The following is an 18,857-nucleotide window of genomic DNA, read 5'->3' on the forward strand; positions in this document are numbered from 1 at the left end:
AACTCCCACAAACAGAGTATTAAACATATATTTTAGAGTAGAATACAGCAGAATGGAATAAAGCGTTATTACTCATTTTTGGAAAAATTGTCTTTGAGCTCGCCAGGTTGCACAGAATAAGTAAAACAACCAAAATGAAAGAAAAAACAAAATAAATGCAACAAACGGACTTCAGATACACCAAGAAATAACATTAAAAAGGGCTAAAATCTTCTCAAAACTATCATCAAGCAGCGTCTCAGTCATCAGGCAGTGAATTCAGAACCATTTCATGTGGGAGCTTTCGTTGAGGGAGATTTTAGAGGGGGACGTCTGGTTCCTTTCACCACCACTGTGAACAGTCCTGACTCTAGAACAGAGCACGTTACGTCTTTAATGATGCAGAAAAGTTGAAAAATAAGTGGAATTCCAGTTTAAATGTAGACAACAAAGAGTCTGTTTTCCTGAAAGGCAGTCATGCCAGGCCTTTTAGCCAATTACAGATATGCTTACAGTGCTTAAACCTCCCTTTTCTTATTTGTGTACTCTTCAGCTGCTTATGTAAGCTCTGAAGGAGGCCAGTGTTTCTTCCTCCACATCACTGCTGCTGCTTTGCACAGGCTCTCTAAATGTGGGTCAGCGTGGGAATCCCTCTGTGTGCTGAGAGTCCTAGGTCTAGTATGCTGGTGGGTGGCGTTTGCGTGAAGGAGACCCATCACTTTCTGTCTGTATCAGACCCTCGTTCCCGAGACTCACCCAGTCTCTCTCTGTTTTGAGCGTATGAGATGATGTGGTGTCAGATTTATCACAATACCTACATTTAGAGCTGGTGTTTCATTCAGTCTAATGAGAAACTGTAGAACAGACTCGGTTTATATCACAATACCTACATTTAGAGCCGGTTATTCATTCAGCCTAACGAGAAACTGTAGAACGGACTCGGTTTATATCACAAATCCTACATTTAGAGTCGGTTATTCATTCAGTCTAATGAGAAACTGTAGAACGGACTCGGTTTATATCACAATACCTACATTTAGAGCCGGTTATTCATTCAGCCTAACGAGAAACTGTAGAATGGACTCGGTTTATATCACAATACCTACATTTAGAGCCGGTTATTCATTCAGCCTAACGAGAAACGGTAGAACGGACTCGGTTTATATCACAATACCTACATTTAGAGTCGGTTATTCATTCAGCGTAATGAGAAACTGTAGAACGGACTCGGTTTATATCACAATACCTACATTTAGAGTCGGTTATTCATTCAGCCTAACGAGAAACTGTAGAACGGACTCGGTTTATATCACAATACCTACATTTAGAGTCGGTTATTCATTCAGCCTAACGAGAAACTGTAGAACGGACTCGGTTTATATCACAATACCTACATTTAGAGTCGGTTATTCATTCAGCCTAACGAGAAACTGTAGAACGGACTCGGTTTATATCACAATACCTACATTTAGAGCCGGTTATTCATTCAGCCTAACGAGAAACGGTAGAACGGACTCGGTTTATATCACAATACCTACATTTAGAGTCGGTTATTCATTCAGCGTAATGAGAAACTGTAGAACGGACTCGGTTTATATCACAATACCTACATTTAGAGTCGGTTATTCATTCAGCCTAACGAGAAACTGTAGAACGGACTCGGTTTATATCACAATACCTACATTTAGAGTCTGTTATTCATTCAGTCTAACGAGAAACTGTAGAACGGACTCGGTTTATATCACAATACCTACATTTAGAGTCGGTTATTCATTCAGCCTAACGAGAAACGGTAGAACGGACTCGGTTTATATCACAATACCTACATTTAGAGTCGGTTATTCATTCAGCCTAACGAGAAACTGTAGAACGGACTCGGTTTATATCACAATACCTACATTTAGAGCCGGTTATTCATTCAGCCTAACGAGAAACTGTAGAACAGACTCGGTTTATATCACAATACCTACATTTAGAGTCGGTTATTCATTCAGCCTAACGAGAAACTGTAGAACGGACTCGGTTTATATCACAATACCTACATTTAGAGTCGGTTATTCATTCAGCGTAATGAGAAACTGTAGAACGGACTCGGTTTATATCACAATACCTACATTTAGAGTCGGTTATTCATTCAGCCTAACGAGAAACTGTAGAACGGACTCGGTTTATATCACAATACCTACATTTAGAGTCTGTTATTCATTCAGTCTAACGAGAAACTGTAGAACGGACTCGGTTTATATCACAATACCTACATTTAGAGTCGGTTATTCATTCAGCGTAATGAGAAACTGTAGAACGGACTCGGTTTATATCACAATACCTACATTTAGAGTCGGTTATTCATTCAGCCTAACGAGAAACTGTAGAACGGACTCGGTTTATATCACAATACCTACATTTAGAGCCGGTTATTCATTCAGCCTAATGAGAAACTGTAGAACTGACTCGGTTTATCTCACAATACCTACATTTAGAGCCGGTTATTCATTCAGCCTAATGAGAAACTGTAGAACGGACTTGGTGTATACCACAATACCTACATTTAGAGCCGGTTATTCATTCAGCCTAACGAGAAACTGTAGAACACACTCGGTTTATATCACAATACCTACATTTAGAGTCGGTTATTCATTCAGCCTAACGAGAAACTGTAGAACAGACTCGGTTTATATCACAATACCTATGTTTAGAGCCGCTCAACTGTAGAACAGAATATATATGTATATATATATATATATATATATATATATATATACATGTGTGTGTGTGTGTGTGTGTGTATATATATATATATATATATATATATATATATATATATATATATATATATATGCCTCTCCTTGGATCACCACCTTATCGTGGTGGAGGGGTTTGCGTGCTTGAATGATCTTAGGAGCTATGTTGTCTGGAGCAAAAGCTCCTGGTAGGGTCTCCCATGGCAAACTGGTCCTAGGTGACAGGTCAGACAAAGTGTGATCCATAATAACCCCTATGAAGACAGAAAAACAGGACTTGTGTACCCTGCCCGGAACAGGGTTACCGGGGCCCCACCCTGGAGCCAGGCCTGGGGGAGGGGCTCGCCAGCGAGCGTCTGGTGGCCGGGCATTTACTCATGGTGCCCGGCCGGGCCCAGCCCGAAGGAGTTACATGAGTCCCCCCTCCCATCGACCCACCACCAATGGGAGGGGCAGTAGTAGGGGTTCGGTGCGTTGTGGATCGGGCAGTGTCCGAAGGCGTGGGCCTTGGCGTTCTGATCCTCGGTTGCTGAAACTGGCTTTTGGAACTTGGAACGTTACCTCACTGGCGGGGAAGGAGCCTGAGTTGGTGCGCGAGGTTGAGAGATACCGGCTAGATATAGTCGGGCTCACCTCAACACACAGCTTGGGCTCTGGGTCCAATCTCCTTGAGAGGGGCTGGACTTTATTCTTTTCTGGAGTTGCCCATGGTGAGAGGCGGCGGGCAGGTGTGGGCTTTCTCATAGCCCCTCGACTCGGTGCCTGTATGTTGGGGTTTTCTCCGGTGGACGAGAGGGTAGCTTCCCTACGCCTTCGGGTTGGGGAACGGGTCCTGACTGTTGTCTGTGCTTATGCACCGAACAGAGTACCCAGCCTTCTTAGAGTCCTTGGGAAGGGTGCTTGAAAGTGCTCCTCCTGGAGACTCTATTGTCCTACTGGGGGACTTCAACGCTCACGTGGGCAATGACAGTGAGACCTGGAGGGGTGTGATTGGGAGGAATGGCCTCTCTGATCTGAACCCGAGTGGTGTTCAGTTTTTGGACTTCTGTGCAAACCACAGTTTGTCCATCACGAACACCATGTATGAACACAAGGATGTCCATAAGTGCACATGGCACCAGGACACCCTAGACCGCAGTTCAATGATTGACTTTGTAGTCGTGTCATCGGACTTGCGGCCATGTGTTTTGGACACTCGGGTAAAGAGAGGAGCTGAGCTGTCAACTGATCACCACCTGGTGGTGAGTTGGATCAGGTGGTGGGGGAAGATGCCAGTCAGACCAGGCAAGCCCAAACGCATAGTGAGGGTTTGCTGGGAACGTCTGGCAGAAGAACCTGTCAGATTGATCTTCAACTCACACCTCCGTCAGAACTTTGACCAGATATCGGGGGAGGTGGGGGACATTGACTCAGAATGGGCCATGTTCCGTTCCTCCATTGCTGAAGCGGCTGACTGTAGCTGTGGCCGTAAGGCAGTTGGTGCCTGTCGGGGCGGTAATCCTCGAACCCGGTGGTGGACACCCCAGGTGAGAGATGCCGTCAAGCTGAAGAAGGAGTCCTACCGGGCATGGTTGGCCTGTGGGACAAAAGAGGCAGCTGGCAGGTATCGACAGGCCAAGCGATCTGCGGCTTCAGTTGTTGCCAAGGCAAAAACCCGTGTATGGGAGGAGTTTGGTGAGGCCTTGGAAACTGACTTTAAGTCGGCTCCGAAAAGATTCTGGCAAACCGTCAGGCGACTCAGAAGGGGAAAGCAGTGTGCCACTAGCACTGTATATAGTGGAGATGGTGTGCTGCTGACTTCGACTGAAGACGTCATTGGGTGGTGGAAGGAATACTTTGAGGACCTTCTCAATCCCACCGACACGTTCTCCAGTGAGGAGGCTGAGTCTGGGGACATGGGAATAGGCTTGTCCATTACTGAGGCCGAAGTCGCTAAGGTAGTTAAGAAGCTCCTTGGTGGCAAGGCTCCAGGGGTGGATGAGATCCGCCCTGAGTTCCTCAAGGCTCTGGATGTTGTGGGGCTGTCTTGGCTGACACGTCTTTTCAACATTGCGTGGACATCGGGGGCGGTGCCACTGGCTTGGCAGACTGGGGTGGTGGTGCCTCTTTTTAAAAAAGGGGACCGGAGGGTGTGTTCCAACTACAGGGGAATCACACTTCTCAGCCTCCCTGGCAAGGTCTATGCAGGGGTACTGGAGAAGAGAGTCCGGCTTATAGTCGAACCTCGGATCCAGGAGGAACAGTGCGGGTTCCGCCCTGGTCGTGGAACACTGGACCAACTCTTCACCCTCTCCAGGATTCTGGAGGGTTCATGGGAGTTTGCCCAACCAGTCCACATGTGCTTTGTGGATCTGGAGAAGGCATTCGACTGTGTTCCCCGGGGTATTCTGTGGGAGGTGCTTCGGGAGTACGGGGTACATGGCTCTTTGCTACGAGCCATTCAGGCCCTGTACAAACAAAGCTGGAGTTTGATTCGCATAGCCGGCAGTAAGTCAGACTCGTTCCCAGTGAGAGTTGGACTCCGTCAGGGCTGCCCTTTGTCACCGATTCTATTCATAATTTTTATGGATAGCATTTCTATGCGCAGTCAGGGGATGGAGGGTGTCCGGTTTGGTGACCTCAGGGTCACATCACTGCTGTTTGCAGATGATGTGGTCCTATTGGGGACATCAGGCCGCGAACTTCAGCTTTCGCTGGATCGGTTTGCAGCCGAGTGTGAAGCGGCTGGGATGAGAATCAGTACCTCTAAATCCGAGACCATGGTTCTCAGGCGGAAAAGGGTGGAGAGCCCTCTCTGGGTCGGGGATAGGCTCTTGCCTCAAGTGGAGGAGTTCAAGTATCTCGGGGTCTTGTTCACGAGTGATGGTACAAGGGAGCGGGAGATTGACAGGCGGATTGGTGCTGGGTCAGCAGTGATGCGGGCTCTTTACCGGTCTGTTGTGGTAAAGAAAGAGCTGAGCCATAAGGCAAGGCTCTCGATTTACCGGTCGATCTACGTTCCCACCCTCACCTATGGTCATGAGCTTTGGTTAATGACCGAAAGAATAAGATCGCGAATACAAGCGGCCGAAATGAGTTTCCTCCGCAGGGTGTCTGGACTCTCCCTTAGAGATAGGGTGAGAAGTTCAGTCATCCGGGAAGGACTCGGAGTAGAGCCGCTGCTTCTTCACGTTGAGAGGAGCCAGCTGAGGTGGTTCGGGCATCTGGTTAGGATGCCTCCTGGACGCCTCCCTCGGGAGGTGTCACAGGCGAGTCCACCTGGGAGGAGACCCCGGGGAAGACCCAGGACACGCTGGCGCGACTATATCGCCCAGCTGGCCTGGGAGCGCCTCGGAATCCCCCTTGGAGAGCTGGTGGAAGTGGCTGGGGAAAGGGAGGTCTGGGCTTCATTGCTTAGGATGCTGCCCCCGCGACCCGAACCCCGGACAAGCGGAAGATAATGGATGGATGGATGGATGGATGGATGGATATATATATATGCTCAAAAAAATAAAGGGATTACTCAAATAACACATCCTAGATCTGAATGAGTGAAATATTCTCATTGAATACTTTGTTCTGTAGAAAGTTGAATGTGCTGACAACAAAATCACAAAAATCATCAATGGAAATAATATTTATTAACCAGTGTGTGGCCTCCACGTGCCTGTATGACCTCCCTACAATGCCTGGGCAGCTCCTGATGAGGTGGCGGATGGTCTCCTGAGGGATCTCCTCCCAGACCTGGACTAAAGCATCCGCCAACTCCTGGACAATTTGTGGTGTGGTGTTGGTGGATGGAGCGAGACACGATGTCCCAGATGTGCTCAATCGGATTCAGGTCTGGGGAACGGGTGGGCCAGTCCATAGCTTCAATGCCTTCATCTTGCAGGAACTGCTGACACACTCCAGCCACATGAGGTCTAGCATTGTCCTACATTAGGAGGAACCCAGGGCCAACCGCACCAGCATATGGTCTCACACGGGATCTGAGGATCTCATCTCGGTACCTAATGGCAGTCAGGCTCCCTCTGGCGAGCACATGGAGGGCTGAGCGGCCCTCCAAAGAAATGCCCCCCCACACCATTACTGACCCCCTGCCAAACCGGTCATGCTGAAGGACGTTGCAGGCAGCAGATCGCTCTCCACGGCGTCTCCAGACTCTGTCACGTCTGTCACATGTGCTCAGTGTGAACCTGCTTTCATCTGTGAAGATCACAGGGCGCCAGTGGCGAATTTGCCAATCCTGGTGTTCTCTGGCAAATGCCAAGCGTCCTGCACGGTGTTGGGCTGTGAGCACGACCCCCATCTGTGGACGTCGGGCCCTCATACCATCCTCATGGAGTCGGTTTCTAACCATTTGTGCAGACACATGCACATTTGTGGCTTGCTGGAGGTGATTTTGCAGGGCTCTGGCAGTGCTCCTCCTGTTCCTCCTTGCACAAAGGCGGAGGTAGCGGTCCTGCTGCTGGGTTGTTGCCCTCCTACGGCCTCCTCCACGTCTCCTGGTGTACTGGCCTGTCTCCTGGTAGCGCCTCCAGGCTCTGGACACTACGCTGACAAGATACAGCAAACCTTCTTGCCACAGCTCGCATTGATGTGCCATCCTGGACGAGCTGCACTACCTGAGCCACTTGTATGAGTTGTAGAGTCCGTCTCCTGCTACCACGAGTGTGAAAGCACCACCAGCATTCAAAAGTGACTGCAAATATCTTTTGATGGGACGACACTACAGAACTGAAACTCTGATATAAGTTAAAGTGGTCAGTGTGCAGCTTGTATAGCAGTGCAGATTTACTGTCCTCTGAAGAGAACACACAGACATTAATGTCTGAATAGCTGGCAGCACAAGCGAGTCCACCTCACAGTGGACGTGTCCAGATTGTGGTCAGTATCAATATTTAGTGTGACCACCATTATTATCTAGCACTGCCTGAACCCTCTTGGGCAGGGAATTCACCAGAGCCACACAGGCCGCTGCTGGAATCCTCTTCCACGCCTCTATAACGGCATCACGGAGCTGGTGGATGTTAAACACCTTGAGCTCCTCCTCCTTCTGCTTGAGGAAGCCCTACAGGTGCTCAATTGGGTTTAGGTCTGGAGACATACTTGGACAGTCCATCACCTTTACCTTCAGCAAGGCAGTTGTCATCTTGAAGGTGTGTTTGGGGTTGTTATCGAGTTGGAAAACTGCCATGTGGTGCAGTTTGCGAAGGGAGGGAATCATGCTCTGCTTCGGAATGTCACATTACATGTTGGAATTCATGTTTCCCTCAATGAACCGCAGCTCCCCAGTGCTGGCAGCACTCATGCAGCTCCAGACCATGATGCTGCTACCACCATGCTTGCCTGTAGGCAAGATACAGTTGTCTTGGTGCTCCTCAGCATGGCACCGCCACACATGCTGGACACCATCTGAGTCAAACAAGTTTATCTTGGTCTTGTCAAACCACAGGACGTGGTTGCAGTAATCCATGTTCTTGGACTGCTTGTCTTCAGCAAACTGTTTCTGGGCTTTCTTGTGCGTCAGCCTCAGAAGAGGCTTCCTTCTGGGACGACGGCCATGCAGACAGAGTTGATGCATTGTGCGGCGTATGGTCTGAGCACTGACAGGCAGACCTCCCACTTCTTCAACCTCTGCAGCAATGCTGGCAGCACTAATGCGTCTATTTTTTGAAGCCAACCTCTGGATATGATGCTGAACACGTGGACTCAGCTTCTTTGGTGGACCCTGGCGAGGCCTGTTCTGAGTGGAACCTGCCCTGGAAAACCGCTGTGTGACCTTGGCCACCGTGCTAGCCCAGGCGCCTTTGTGGAGACCAACAGTTCTATTTCTCACATCATCAGAGAGTTCTTCACCATAAGGTGCTGTGTTGAATATCCAGTGGCCAGTGGGAGTGAATTTTACCCAAAACAAATTTAACAGCCCTGCTCCCCATTCACACCTGGAACCCTGTAACTCTAACGAGTCACACGACACCAGGGAGGGACGACGACAGGACTGGGCACAATCTGGACATGTTCACTGTGAGGTGGACTCATTTGTGGTGCCAGATATTCAGACATTAATGACTGTGTGTTGAATTCTTTTCAGAGGACAGTGAATCTGCACTGCTATACAAGCTGCACACTGACCACTTTAACTTATATCAGAGTTTTATTTCTACAGTGTCGTCCCATCAAAAGATAGAATAAAATATCGGCATAAATCTGAGGGGTGCGCTCACTTTGGTGAGATATATATGACAAATGAGAAATTCCTTGTACACACTGCACTTTGCTAATGAAAACTGATTCTGATTCTCTCTTCCTCTCCAGACAACATCCCCACAGATCTTTCTGAGGCTCTAGCTGATGGTCAGTCTGATGATGGATTCGGCCCTCCAGTGGAACGCGTCCTGCTGTCCAGTGAGCTGTACTGCAGCGCTTTCACTTCTCTCCCACATGCAGTGTCTCAAACACACACCAGCTCACCAGCGCCCCCTAGAGACCATGCCAGCCTGCTGCAGATCCTCCAGCACCGCGGCCTGGCTCCAACCCACTCACAGAAACCCGTCATAGACGCACAGCTTACCTGCAAACCTGTCAATATGGTGAGCGTGGGTGTTAGTCTTACTTTGGCTAACACTTTTATGACAGATGTTTGTTTTTTGTAAAAACAAATGTATGTTCCTAACGCGGGAGAGAAGACAGATCCCGCTGATCACCTAGATAACCTCAACCATACAGCAGTTCTTCATACTTAGAGAGAATAGGAAAAGCATGTGTCTCCACTTTAGCTAGCTAACATTAACCTGACAGGTCAGCCAACTAATGTTACTACCACAGCTATTCCTAATGAGAGGCCAGAGTGCTCCTTCAGAAGAGCCAGCTAACATTAGCCCTGAAGATCTGCCAGGTAATATCAAACTCAGATGTTGGGGTGTCCCATGTTGGCTGGCTACTCCAGTGTTCGCTGGCTGCTAATTCTCCATCAGAGACTCAGTAACTGAGATCTTCCTTGTCTCCTCTTCTGTAGAGTCTCTGTTCTAGTGCGGTTCTGCACTCTTCCTCACAGTAACTGAGATCTTCCTCATCTCCTCTTCTGTAGAGTCTCTGTTCTAGTGCGGTTCTGCGCTCTTCCTCACTGTAACTGAGATCTTCCTCGTCTCCTCTTCTGTAGAGTCTCTGTTCTAGTGTGGTTCTGCGCTCTTCCTCACGGTAACTGAAATGTTCCTCGTCTCCTCTTCTGTAGAGTCTCTGTTCTAGTGCGGTTCTGCACTCTTCCTCACAGTAACTGAGATCTTCCTCATCTCCTCTTCTGTAGAGTCTCTGTTCTAGTGCGGTTCTGCGCTCTTCCTCACTGTAACTGAGATCTTCCTTGTCTCCTCTTCTGTAGAGTCTCTGTTCTAGTGTGGTTCTGCGCTCTTCCTCACCGTAACTGAAATGTTCCTCGTCTCCTCTTCTGTAGAGTCTCTGTTCTAGCGCGGTTCTGCACTCTTCCTCACAGTAACTGAGATCTTCCTCGTCTCCGCTTCTGTAGAGTCTCTGTTCTAGTGCGGTTCTGCGCTCTTCCTCACAGTAACTGAGATCTTCCTTGTCTCCTCTTCTGTAGAGTCTCTGTTCTAGTGTGGTTCTGCGCTCTTCCTCACAGTAACTGAGATCTTCCTCGTCTCCTCTTCTGTAGAGTCTCTGTTCTAGTGCGGTTCTGCGCTCTTCCTCACAGTAACTGAGATCTTCCTTGTCTCCTCTTCTGTAGAGTCTCTGTTCTAGTGTGGTTCTGCACTCTTCCTCACAGTAACTGAGATCTTCCTCGTCTCCTCTTCTGTAGAGTCTCTGTACTAGTGCGGTTCTGCGCTCTTCCTCACAGTAACTGAGATCTTCCTCGTCTCCTCTTCTGTAGAGTCTCTGTTCTAGTGCGGTTCTGCGCTCTTCTTCACAGTAACTGAGATCTTCCTCGTCTCCTCTTCTGTAGAGTCTCTGTTCTAGTGTAGTTCTGCGCTCTTCCTCACGGTAACTGAGATCTTCCTTGTTTGCTCTTCTGTAGAGTCTCTGTTCTAGTGCGGTTCTGCGCTCTTCCTCACAGTAACTGAGATCTTCCTCGTCTCCTCTTCTGTAGAGTCTCTGTTCTAGTGCAGTTCTGCGCTCTTCCTCACGGTAACTGAGATCTTCCTCGTCTGCTCTTCTGTAGAGTCTCTGTTCTAGTGCAGTTCTGCGCTCTTCCTCACAGTAACTGAGATCTTCCTTGTCTCCTCTTCTGTAGAATCTCTGTTCTAGCGCGGTTCTGCGCTCTTCCTCACAGTAACAGATCTTCCTCGTCTCCTCTTCTGTAGAGTCTCTGTTCTAGTGCGGTTCTGCGCTCTTCCTCACAGTAACTGAGATCTTCCTCGTCTCCTCTTCTGTAGAGTCTCTGTTCTAGAGCGGTTCTGCGCTCTTCCTCACAGTAACTGAGATCTTCCTCGTCTACTCTTCTGTAGAGTCTCTGTTCTAGTGCGGTTCTGCGCTCTTCCTCACAGTCATGAGGTCATCCTTGTCTCCTCTTCTGTCTTCAGTGTGAGGAATTTTGGGAAACTGGGCGAGTTTTCCGGTTTTCAGATCTGCTGCAGCTCATTGCAAAGTTTTACAGAGGAATCCAGGTTACAGTTATGGTTTCTAGACTATGAAGGACCAACTGGGTGAGCCAGTCTGCTACAGCGCCACCCTGAGGCAGAGCAGAGCTGCAGCACTAGTTAGTTAAGACCACCAGAGACAGAAGCTGATTGTGGGGGAAGCAGATCAGCAATCAGCTTCACTGAATCTGGATTTGAGTGTCTCTAAATATCATGATAACGCTGTAATAAGTTTATTTTTAGGGCCCCTCAGAATTTTGATTGTGAGACATTCAGGTGGTCCAAGCGCTTAATTAGGGAGTCCTGGACCCCCCAGAACCCTGTGTATTTCACACCTTGACTCCTTGACACCTACAACTGCAATTCCAAATGAGACAAGTGTTCTCTGTATTTGTCAGCTAACATTAGCTCTACAGCAGCGACTCCCAACAAGAGAGATTAGAGTGCTGCTCTAGATTAGCTGGAAACATTAACTGTACAGCAGTTAGCTAGCAACCTATAGTCCCACAAAAGCTACGGCTAATGAGAGAGAGCAGAACCACCCCGTGGATCAGTTCGCTCAGGGTAACTGTACTGCAGCTATTGTACAGGGTGGTGTTCCTTCAGAGCTGTTAACCTAGGCAACAGTGGCTCTGTTGAGAGATCCCTTCTACTGTCCAAGTCAACACCGCCACCTGTTTACATTTCCATGTTTACATTTGAGTTTTTCTGCCCAATTCTTTCTCTTCCTCAGATCTTACGCCTCCACATTTCTAGCCATTTCTATCAATTTCCCTTCTATCCTCCTCTGCTGAGCTCTCCATTCAGGGCGGATCGCCAGTCTTACTGTGAATGTGCCCATTTGGGATGGATGAGTGTGTGTGTGCGTGAGTGTGTGTGTGTGTGTGTGTGTGTGTGTGTGTGTGTGTGTGTGTGTGCGAGTGTGTTTGTGTGTGTGTTTGTGAGTGTGTGTGTGAGTGTGTTTGTGAGTGTGTGTGTGTGTGTGTGTGTGTGAGTGTGTTTGTGAGTGTGTGTGTGTGTGAGTGTGTTTGTGTTTGTGAGTGTGTGTGTGTGTGTGTGTGAGTGTGCGTGTGTGTGTTTGTGAGTGTGTGTGTGAGTGTGTGTGTTTGTGAGTGTGTGTGAGTGTGTGTGTGTGTGTGTGAGTGTTTGTGAGTGTGTGTGTGAGTGTGTGTGTGTGAGTGTGTGTGTGTGTGTGTGTGAGTGTTTGTGAGTGTGTGTGTGTTTCTGAGTGTGTGTGTGTGTGTTTGTTTGTGAGTGTGTGTGTGTGGCTTGGTTTGAGCTTCTCTTAGATGTCCTTAATTTGCATTCCAAAATATTTAACATACCAACGTTCCTCACTCTCGCTGGGTGTCTTTCTCGCCTCTGATTGGTTGCAGGGTGCACATTTGGCTGTGATCGAATCGCTGATGTCGCTGGCTGCCATGGAGACTGTGGGTGAGGTCAAGATGGCCAAAGAGGCCGACCAGTTTGGCGATGGAGCAAGCTGGGAGAATTCTCTCCTCTTCTGGATCAACAAGGTTTAATTCTACAGCCTGGAGTCTTGAATCTGAACGCCCATCCTGAGTAGAGCACTGTGTGTGATAACGTTCAGAGCAAATCTCAGGTCCTGTGTAAAAGTAATCTCAGTTGCCACATAAGTAGATTTGTCGCAGTGTAGGTGAGACAGAAGAATGTCTTCAATCTGTACTTCGTCTCACGTGCATCGTTTGTGTCTCACAGCTGAATCAGAAGCTGAGGGAAAGTACAGAGGCAGATGATGCTCAGAAGCCACAGCCCTGCACAGATTTACAACCAGTCCAGCCATCAGTGAGTACACACACACACACACACACACACACACACACACACACACACACACACACAGAAACATGCACAGGTGCAACCATAACTGCGGGTACTTTTCATCCCATTTTCATTCTCAAGTCTGGTCAGAATGTCTTGAGGGAGCTCTTAGGCTGGGTTTTAAGCTAGGTTTTATGCCCACCAGTAAAACAGTGACCCATTCTCAGGGTGTTTTCATACCCAGGACTACTGCTTGCTTTGCCAGTTCAGTACGTTTGGTCAAGGAGTCATCCAGAGAGCCGATATCTGGAATCGGTGGTTTGGGGTTCACTTCCAGCAAACTCTGGTGTGGTCAGGTGCTCCTGGTGCTATGTGTGGGACTGTGCGATTGATTCATTTTGTAGCGTGAATTCCTTTTTCAAGTTTCGTGATGCCATGCTCCTGCACAGGGAAATGCCATGTATCCAAAAAGTGCTGCTTTTGCCCCTTGAGTGTTTGTTTGTATGTAGAAAAGTGACATAAGGAATCACTCAGTTGATCCAAGGTTCACATGGATTTCTTGTGTGTGAAAGCAAACCAGCAATAATGAGATCCTCCACCAAACAAGATCGGTCCTGGGAGTAGACTCAAGTATTCGGGAAAAGGGTAAAAATGCCCTCAAGTTGCCCTCAGAGGACCTTGTAGGGAAGGCAGTCCTCTGGTGTCTTGATGCTGTGGCCCTTCTGAGCGGATGAAAAATGGTAGTCTCAATGCTTCTTCTGTCCATCCACTTCAGGATCACTTTAGATGTAAGACATTGTCCTGCCAAGTCACTTTCAAAATGTGTTTCAGGCATTTTATGAGCAAAGATCCAAGATATTTGAGATTGTAGCTTGGAAGTGTACATCCATGCAAAAGTGTGGACTACAACTTTGGTGCTATGTTCAGGTTGCTGTTAAGGAACACTGCTTAACATGTCCAAATGTAGATGAAGTCTATTTGATGTGGCTTCCTGATTCAATCTACAGAGTTCGGAGAAGAGAGTTCCAAGGCATTTGAAGGACTGTACACAGTTAAGTGAAGAGTCTATGGTAGAGAAAATTGGTTTTGGTGGTGGAGTATCTACTTGCAAAAGACATTGCCAGTGTTTTGGAGATGTTAATGGATGGCTCTGTTGTGCTGTATGCTTTCACAAACACAGTAAGTGTCTGTAGTAAGTGCCACACAAGCCACTCATACTCTGGCTTAAGAATGATGGCTTAAAGCCTCCTTGCGTCAAAGAGGTTTCTGTTCAGCCTGAAAGAGCAAACTTGCTGTCTGCCTCTCGGTGCTGGAGTGTATCCCAGCAGTCACTGGGCAGAAGGCAAAAAAAAGCAGTGGCCTTGCCTTTTTCCAGTGCTTTGACAGAAAAGACTACTTACTTGTCCTCCTGCTGTTACCTTGTAATCAAACCTTGTAGTCTGCATTAAAGTCTGTTGCATCGAAGTACCCAGCTGATGGATTTTATCACTTTTCTAAGGGCATCAGTATTGGGTGATGAGTTTTCCACACATGACAACAGGTGTTTCCATTAGGTTTGGTCAAGTCTCTCTCTTTTCCAAAGACTCCTTCACCAAGATGTTTTCTAGCAGTATTGGATTATTACTGCTGTGTTTTCCACCCAGAGCTGAATGCCCTCATTGCCTGTTAGGAGAGATCTAAGAAGGCAATATTTAGGCCACCTTGTCTCAACATGTCCCGGATTGGGGAGAGCTGTGTCTTCTCAAAATAGGGCTGCTGAGATGCAAAGAAGTCTTCCAAAGGCAACTGCCATTCATACCAGTTGGCACCAACCCGTACTAGGAGCTCCCAGGTCATTAAATACGGCTTCCATTATCAGGTATCCCATCAACAGACTTCTAGGGTGATAGAGACGTTAAGCTAGCACTACTAGAGATGCCTGATTTTGTTTAAGGTGACAAAAGGTCTGCACTACACCCAATATTGCACACCTAGAGGTAGACCTGAAAGGAGTCCAGGCACTTCCTCAAAGCCTGCCGGAACAGCTTGCTTTTCTCTGAAGGTCAAGGTCAAGGCTTTTATTGTCATTCCATCTATGTATAAGTACACAGTGGAGTGAAATTACGTTCCTCCAGGAACATCACGGAGCAACAAGGAACACAGGGTACAAAGTGCAAATGTGCAGACATAGTGAGCAATCAAAAAAATGAAGCTAGAAACAATAAATACAATAAATTAAACAGACATTAGACACAGTAAACAGACATGGACATGGACATGAGGGTGCACTTCCCTATCATTTGTCCTTCTAGACTTTCCTGCAAGGCAGTAGAAGAGACCCTGGATGTCACATTTGGGCACCGCAGCAACTTTGAGATCCTCTGCCAGTTTATCTGAGGTCCCAGGCACCCAGTTACTGTGTGGCCTTGTAGCAATCTTGGTGATACAGAGTGCGTGTGCTGGTAAAGGAAATCTTACACAACCATGCTATATCTGAGTTCCCTGCAACAGCTAGACAGCAGCAGCAAGCTGCAAGTGGGTTTACTCAACTGTAAAAACAAAAACGTTGCAGAACAGTTTCACTTTGCCGACTACAACCAGCGTATGTCCCAGTAATTTATTGGCATCTGCTCACACATGAACTCAGCCCTGTAATTTCACAGGTATTGTCTTATGCAGGCAACGTCAGCATTACTGGGATTTTGACTTCGGCTTGTGTTCACAATTCACCTTTCTATTTAATTTCTGTTAAATTCTTAGGTGAAAGGGCAGATGGTGCTAATCTTTTGGAGAATTGGATTAGAGCAAAACTGCGAAACTCTTAGGTGGCCCCAAAGACTTGTGGAGAAATCCTGCACCCTGTGGTGGTCACCCCACACACAAACACCTTTTTATCCTTTTTACTAACTTTTTCCACCATAGTCACTGACACCTTTTCTTTTTCTTTTCTCTCTCTTCTCTTGTCTCGGTGTAACAGTGTCCAACACGCTGGTATTGGAAGCTGGTCCCAGTGAGTACTCAGTGATGCATACACACACATACGTTTTCTCTCTGGGCTCTAGAAAGGACAGAAAGCTTTGATGGTTTAATGACTGCTTGATTGCTGAACACATTGGCATGAGGGTTTTTATCTATCTATTGATTTATCAAAAGTCAGTAATCAGAAAGTGCTTGAGTCACTAGCACATTCATGAGGTCAAAAGTAGGGCTGGGACAACCTTTGGAAAAACAACAAATAATAAATACTGATATTTTCCTTATTTACTGCCACAGTTTTTATCCTGTTTCATGTTCAGTATATTTATTACAGTTTCAAAACTTTAAGGCCTTTTCACACTGAATCCAATCTCAACAAAAGACAAACCAAGTTTTCAAAAAGTAAACATTGACACCAATGCCATCTTCCACATCACAGCTCACAGTTGTATTGCCCTATTGTTGTTTCTCCTTTTCTTTTATTTTCCTTTTTTTATTTTCACACCTAGTTAATTGGCCAATGTCAGAATCAGAATCAGAGTTTGTTTTAAGAACACCTGAGTACAGGTGGAGTGACTGTTTCTGTCAGATTGGACTGAATGAAAGAAAAAGTTTGATAAGTCCACATCAAACGCTGTAGATGTGAAACTGGAGCAGAGCACTGGCTGTAGAGCCTCAGCTCCTGCAATCAGTCGATGCAACTCCCTATACTGCTAAATGTTTTTAGCAGAATGGGAGATCCAATTCTCCCAGTTACAATTTTAAGTTTGAATGCTTTTACAATCACATCTGCTGTTTTCGCCAATACAAATGAACTAGAAATGGAAAGGCCACAATAATTAAATGTTAAACCAGAATTACAGATTTCTCGTGCCACTGTGTGGCAATACTCTAATGACATACACTCATTTGTGTGTATGTAAATGAAGAACAACCAGGGCTCGAGTGTCAGATCATGGATTGGAGCTCAGAACGCTCAAGCATATGAAAGATACTAGCTATTGATTTCATGGTTGTTGATAGTTGTCGCTGAATTATGGACTGAATGGAAAAGTGGTCCCAGCCCTAGTCACAAGCTGCACAGGCATGTGTGCAATTTTTCATGGTGTAGGTGCTTAGAAAAAATAACTTTCAAGATAAAACGGCACAGAACAAACTGAACATTAGACAAGTTTTTCATTTACTAATCAGATGCATTTGATGCAAGATTGATTTTGAGGAGACTCTTTGGAAACTCTTCGAATTTTTGAAGCTTTCTGTCATGATTATAGAGCAGGACTGACCAGTCTTACCCAAAAGTGTCTTACCCAAAAGTGTCTTATAACAAAAGGTTGTTGTTCCACCAAGTTAGCTGTTTAAAGGCCGAGACCAACTGATTAAACAAGTGTAATCAGGTGTGTTTCGGCTTATTCGGAGTGTAAATCTGCAGCCACACTGACCCTTTCTGGATAAGACTGGACACCACTGAACTAGAGCCCAAGACCCTCTTCCACTCTTCCACTCGCCCACATGTTTATCTCTTCTCTCTATTTATTGCACTGGTTTTCAGCCCCAGAAGCCTTCTGCCTGCTTCAACATGCCTTTTTTCAAATCATGAGGAGCTACAAAAAGTGAAATTTACACATTTTACTGTATACATATACCGTACACATTTGGTTGATCAGCCAAAACGTGAATTTTAACCTTATACTCCACCAATTAGCAAGATGCTAACTGTGTGCCTAAATCATCACACTTAGCTCAAATAGGTTTGCCTGTGTGGTTTCTGACACTGAATGACATACGTTTATCTACAAAACTGCAGGGACCTTGTTAGCTACATTTGCACCGTAGCTCCAGTAATGGAGGTAGGAAACTGAGGGCACCAAATAGCTCTGCTAAAAAAAACAGCATGGTCCTAAGATGGTCTATGCTGGTCTATGCTGGTCTATGCTAGTCTAGAACTGGTCTGGTTCAGGTTTAGCTGGTCACCATAGGATAATCATTTTAGTTGACCAGCATATTGCTGCTGTCAGAAGAAACCTCATATCTTCATTTTTGTCGTTTTTCAGTTTTGGCATAGTTTAAAAATACCTGTTGGCCTTTACATTGTGTGTAAATTTCATAATGATTGGACAAAATGAAACAGGTGAACATTACTTGGCAAAACGTCTGGTTCCATTGACTTATGTTAAAGCAAAGTAAGTTTTTTCCTTCTCCTGTGAAGTTACTATGAAGCCCCGCTGGTGAAATCCTGAATAAATAAAAATAATGCCTTATTAATGCTTGGGAATCAAATCACATCAAATTTATTTGTAGCGCTTTTTACAACGGATGTTACAGAATTCCAGAAAAGACAAAGTTTCAACAGGACTGTAAGAATGTACAGAAACCCCCCGGTGGGCAAGCCAAGGGCAACAGTGGCAAGGAGAACCTCCCTCAGAACTGAGGAAGAAACCTTGGGAGGAACCAGGTTCACCAGGGGGGACCCATCCTCCTCTGGTCAAACTACCTACAAGTGATTATACTACTAATATTAATAGCAGTAATATTGGTATTAGTAATAACTAGGAGTCTATGAGAACATCAGTGTAGGGTGGGCAGCTAGTCCAAGGTAGGTGGTGGTAGCTGGGGCGTGGGCAGCTGGTCTGAAGTGGGCAGCAGGAGGGCTCAGCAGTCGGTCGTCTTTCAGTGTCCGGCCGGACATGTGGGTGATTGTATACTCGGAAAGAAAGCAGGGAGAGGGAATTAGTTTTATTCTGTCTGTTTGTACATAAACAGGGAATGTAAACATTTCCAGAGTGTGGCTAACGACTTCGGCAGATCTGACTATGACAGCTTAACTAACAGGAGA

General features: G+C 46.5%; 1 protein-coding gene across 2 annotated transcripts in view; it reads left to right on the top strand.

The window, feature by feature from the left end:
* LOC108413120 (calmodulin-regulated spectrin-associated protein 3) overlaps positions 1 to 18,857 on the top strand; it is a 53,084-nt gene that overhangs the window by 3,812 nt on the left and 30,415 nt on the right. For both annotated transcript variants that reach the window (XM_017685474.2, XM_017685476.2), the window contains exons 2-5: positions 9,018 to 9,292; positions 12,664 to 12,804; positions 13,007 to 13,093; positions 16,026 to 16,058. In XM_017685474.2, coding sequence (XP_017540963.2) covers positions 9,018 to 9,292; positions 12,664 to 12,804; positions 13,007 to 13,093; positions 16,026 to 16,058 — 536 coding nt within the window. The remainder of the gene's footprint in view (positions 1 to 9,017; positions 9,293 to 12,663; positions 12,805 to 13,006; positions 13,094 to 16,025; positions 16,059 to 18,857) is intronic.

The sequence above is a fragment of the Pygocentrus nattereri genome, chromosome 12 (genome assembly GCF_015220715.1).
Source record: "Pygocentrus nattereri isolate fPygNat1 chromosome 12, fPygNat1.pri, whole genome shotgun sequence".
Lineage (NCBI taxonomy): Eukaryota > Metazoa > Chordata > Actinopteri > Characiformes > Serrasalmidae > Pygocentrus > Pygocentrus nattereri.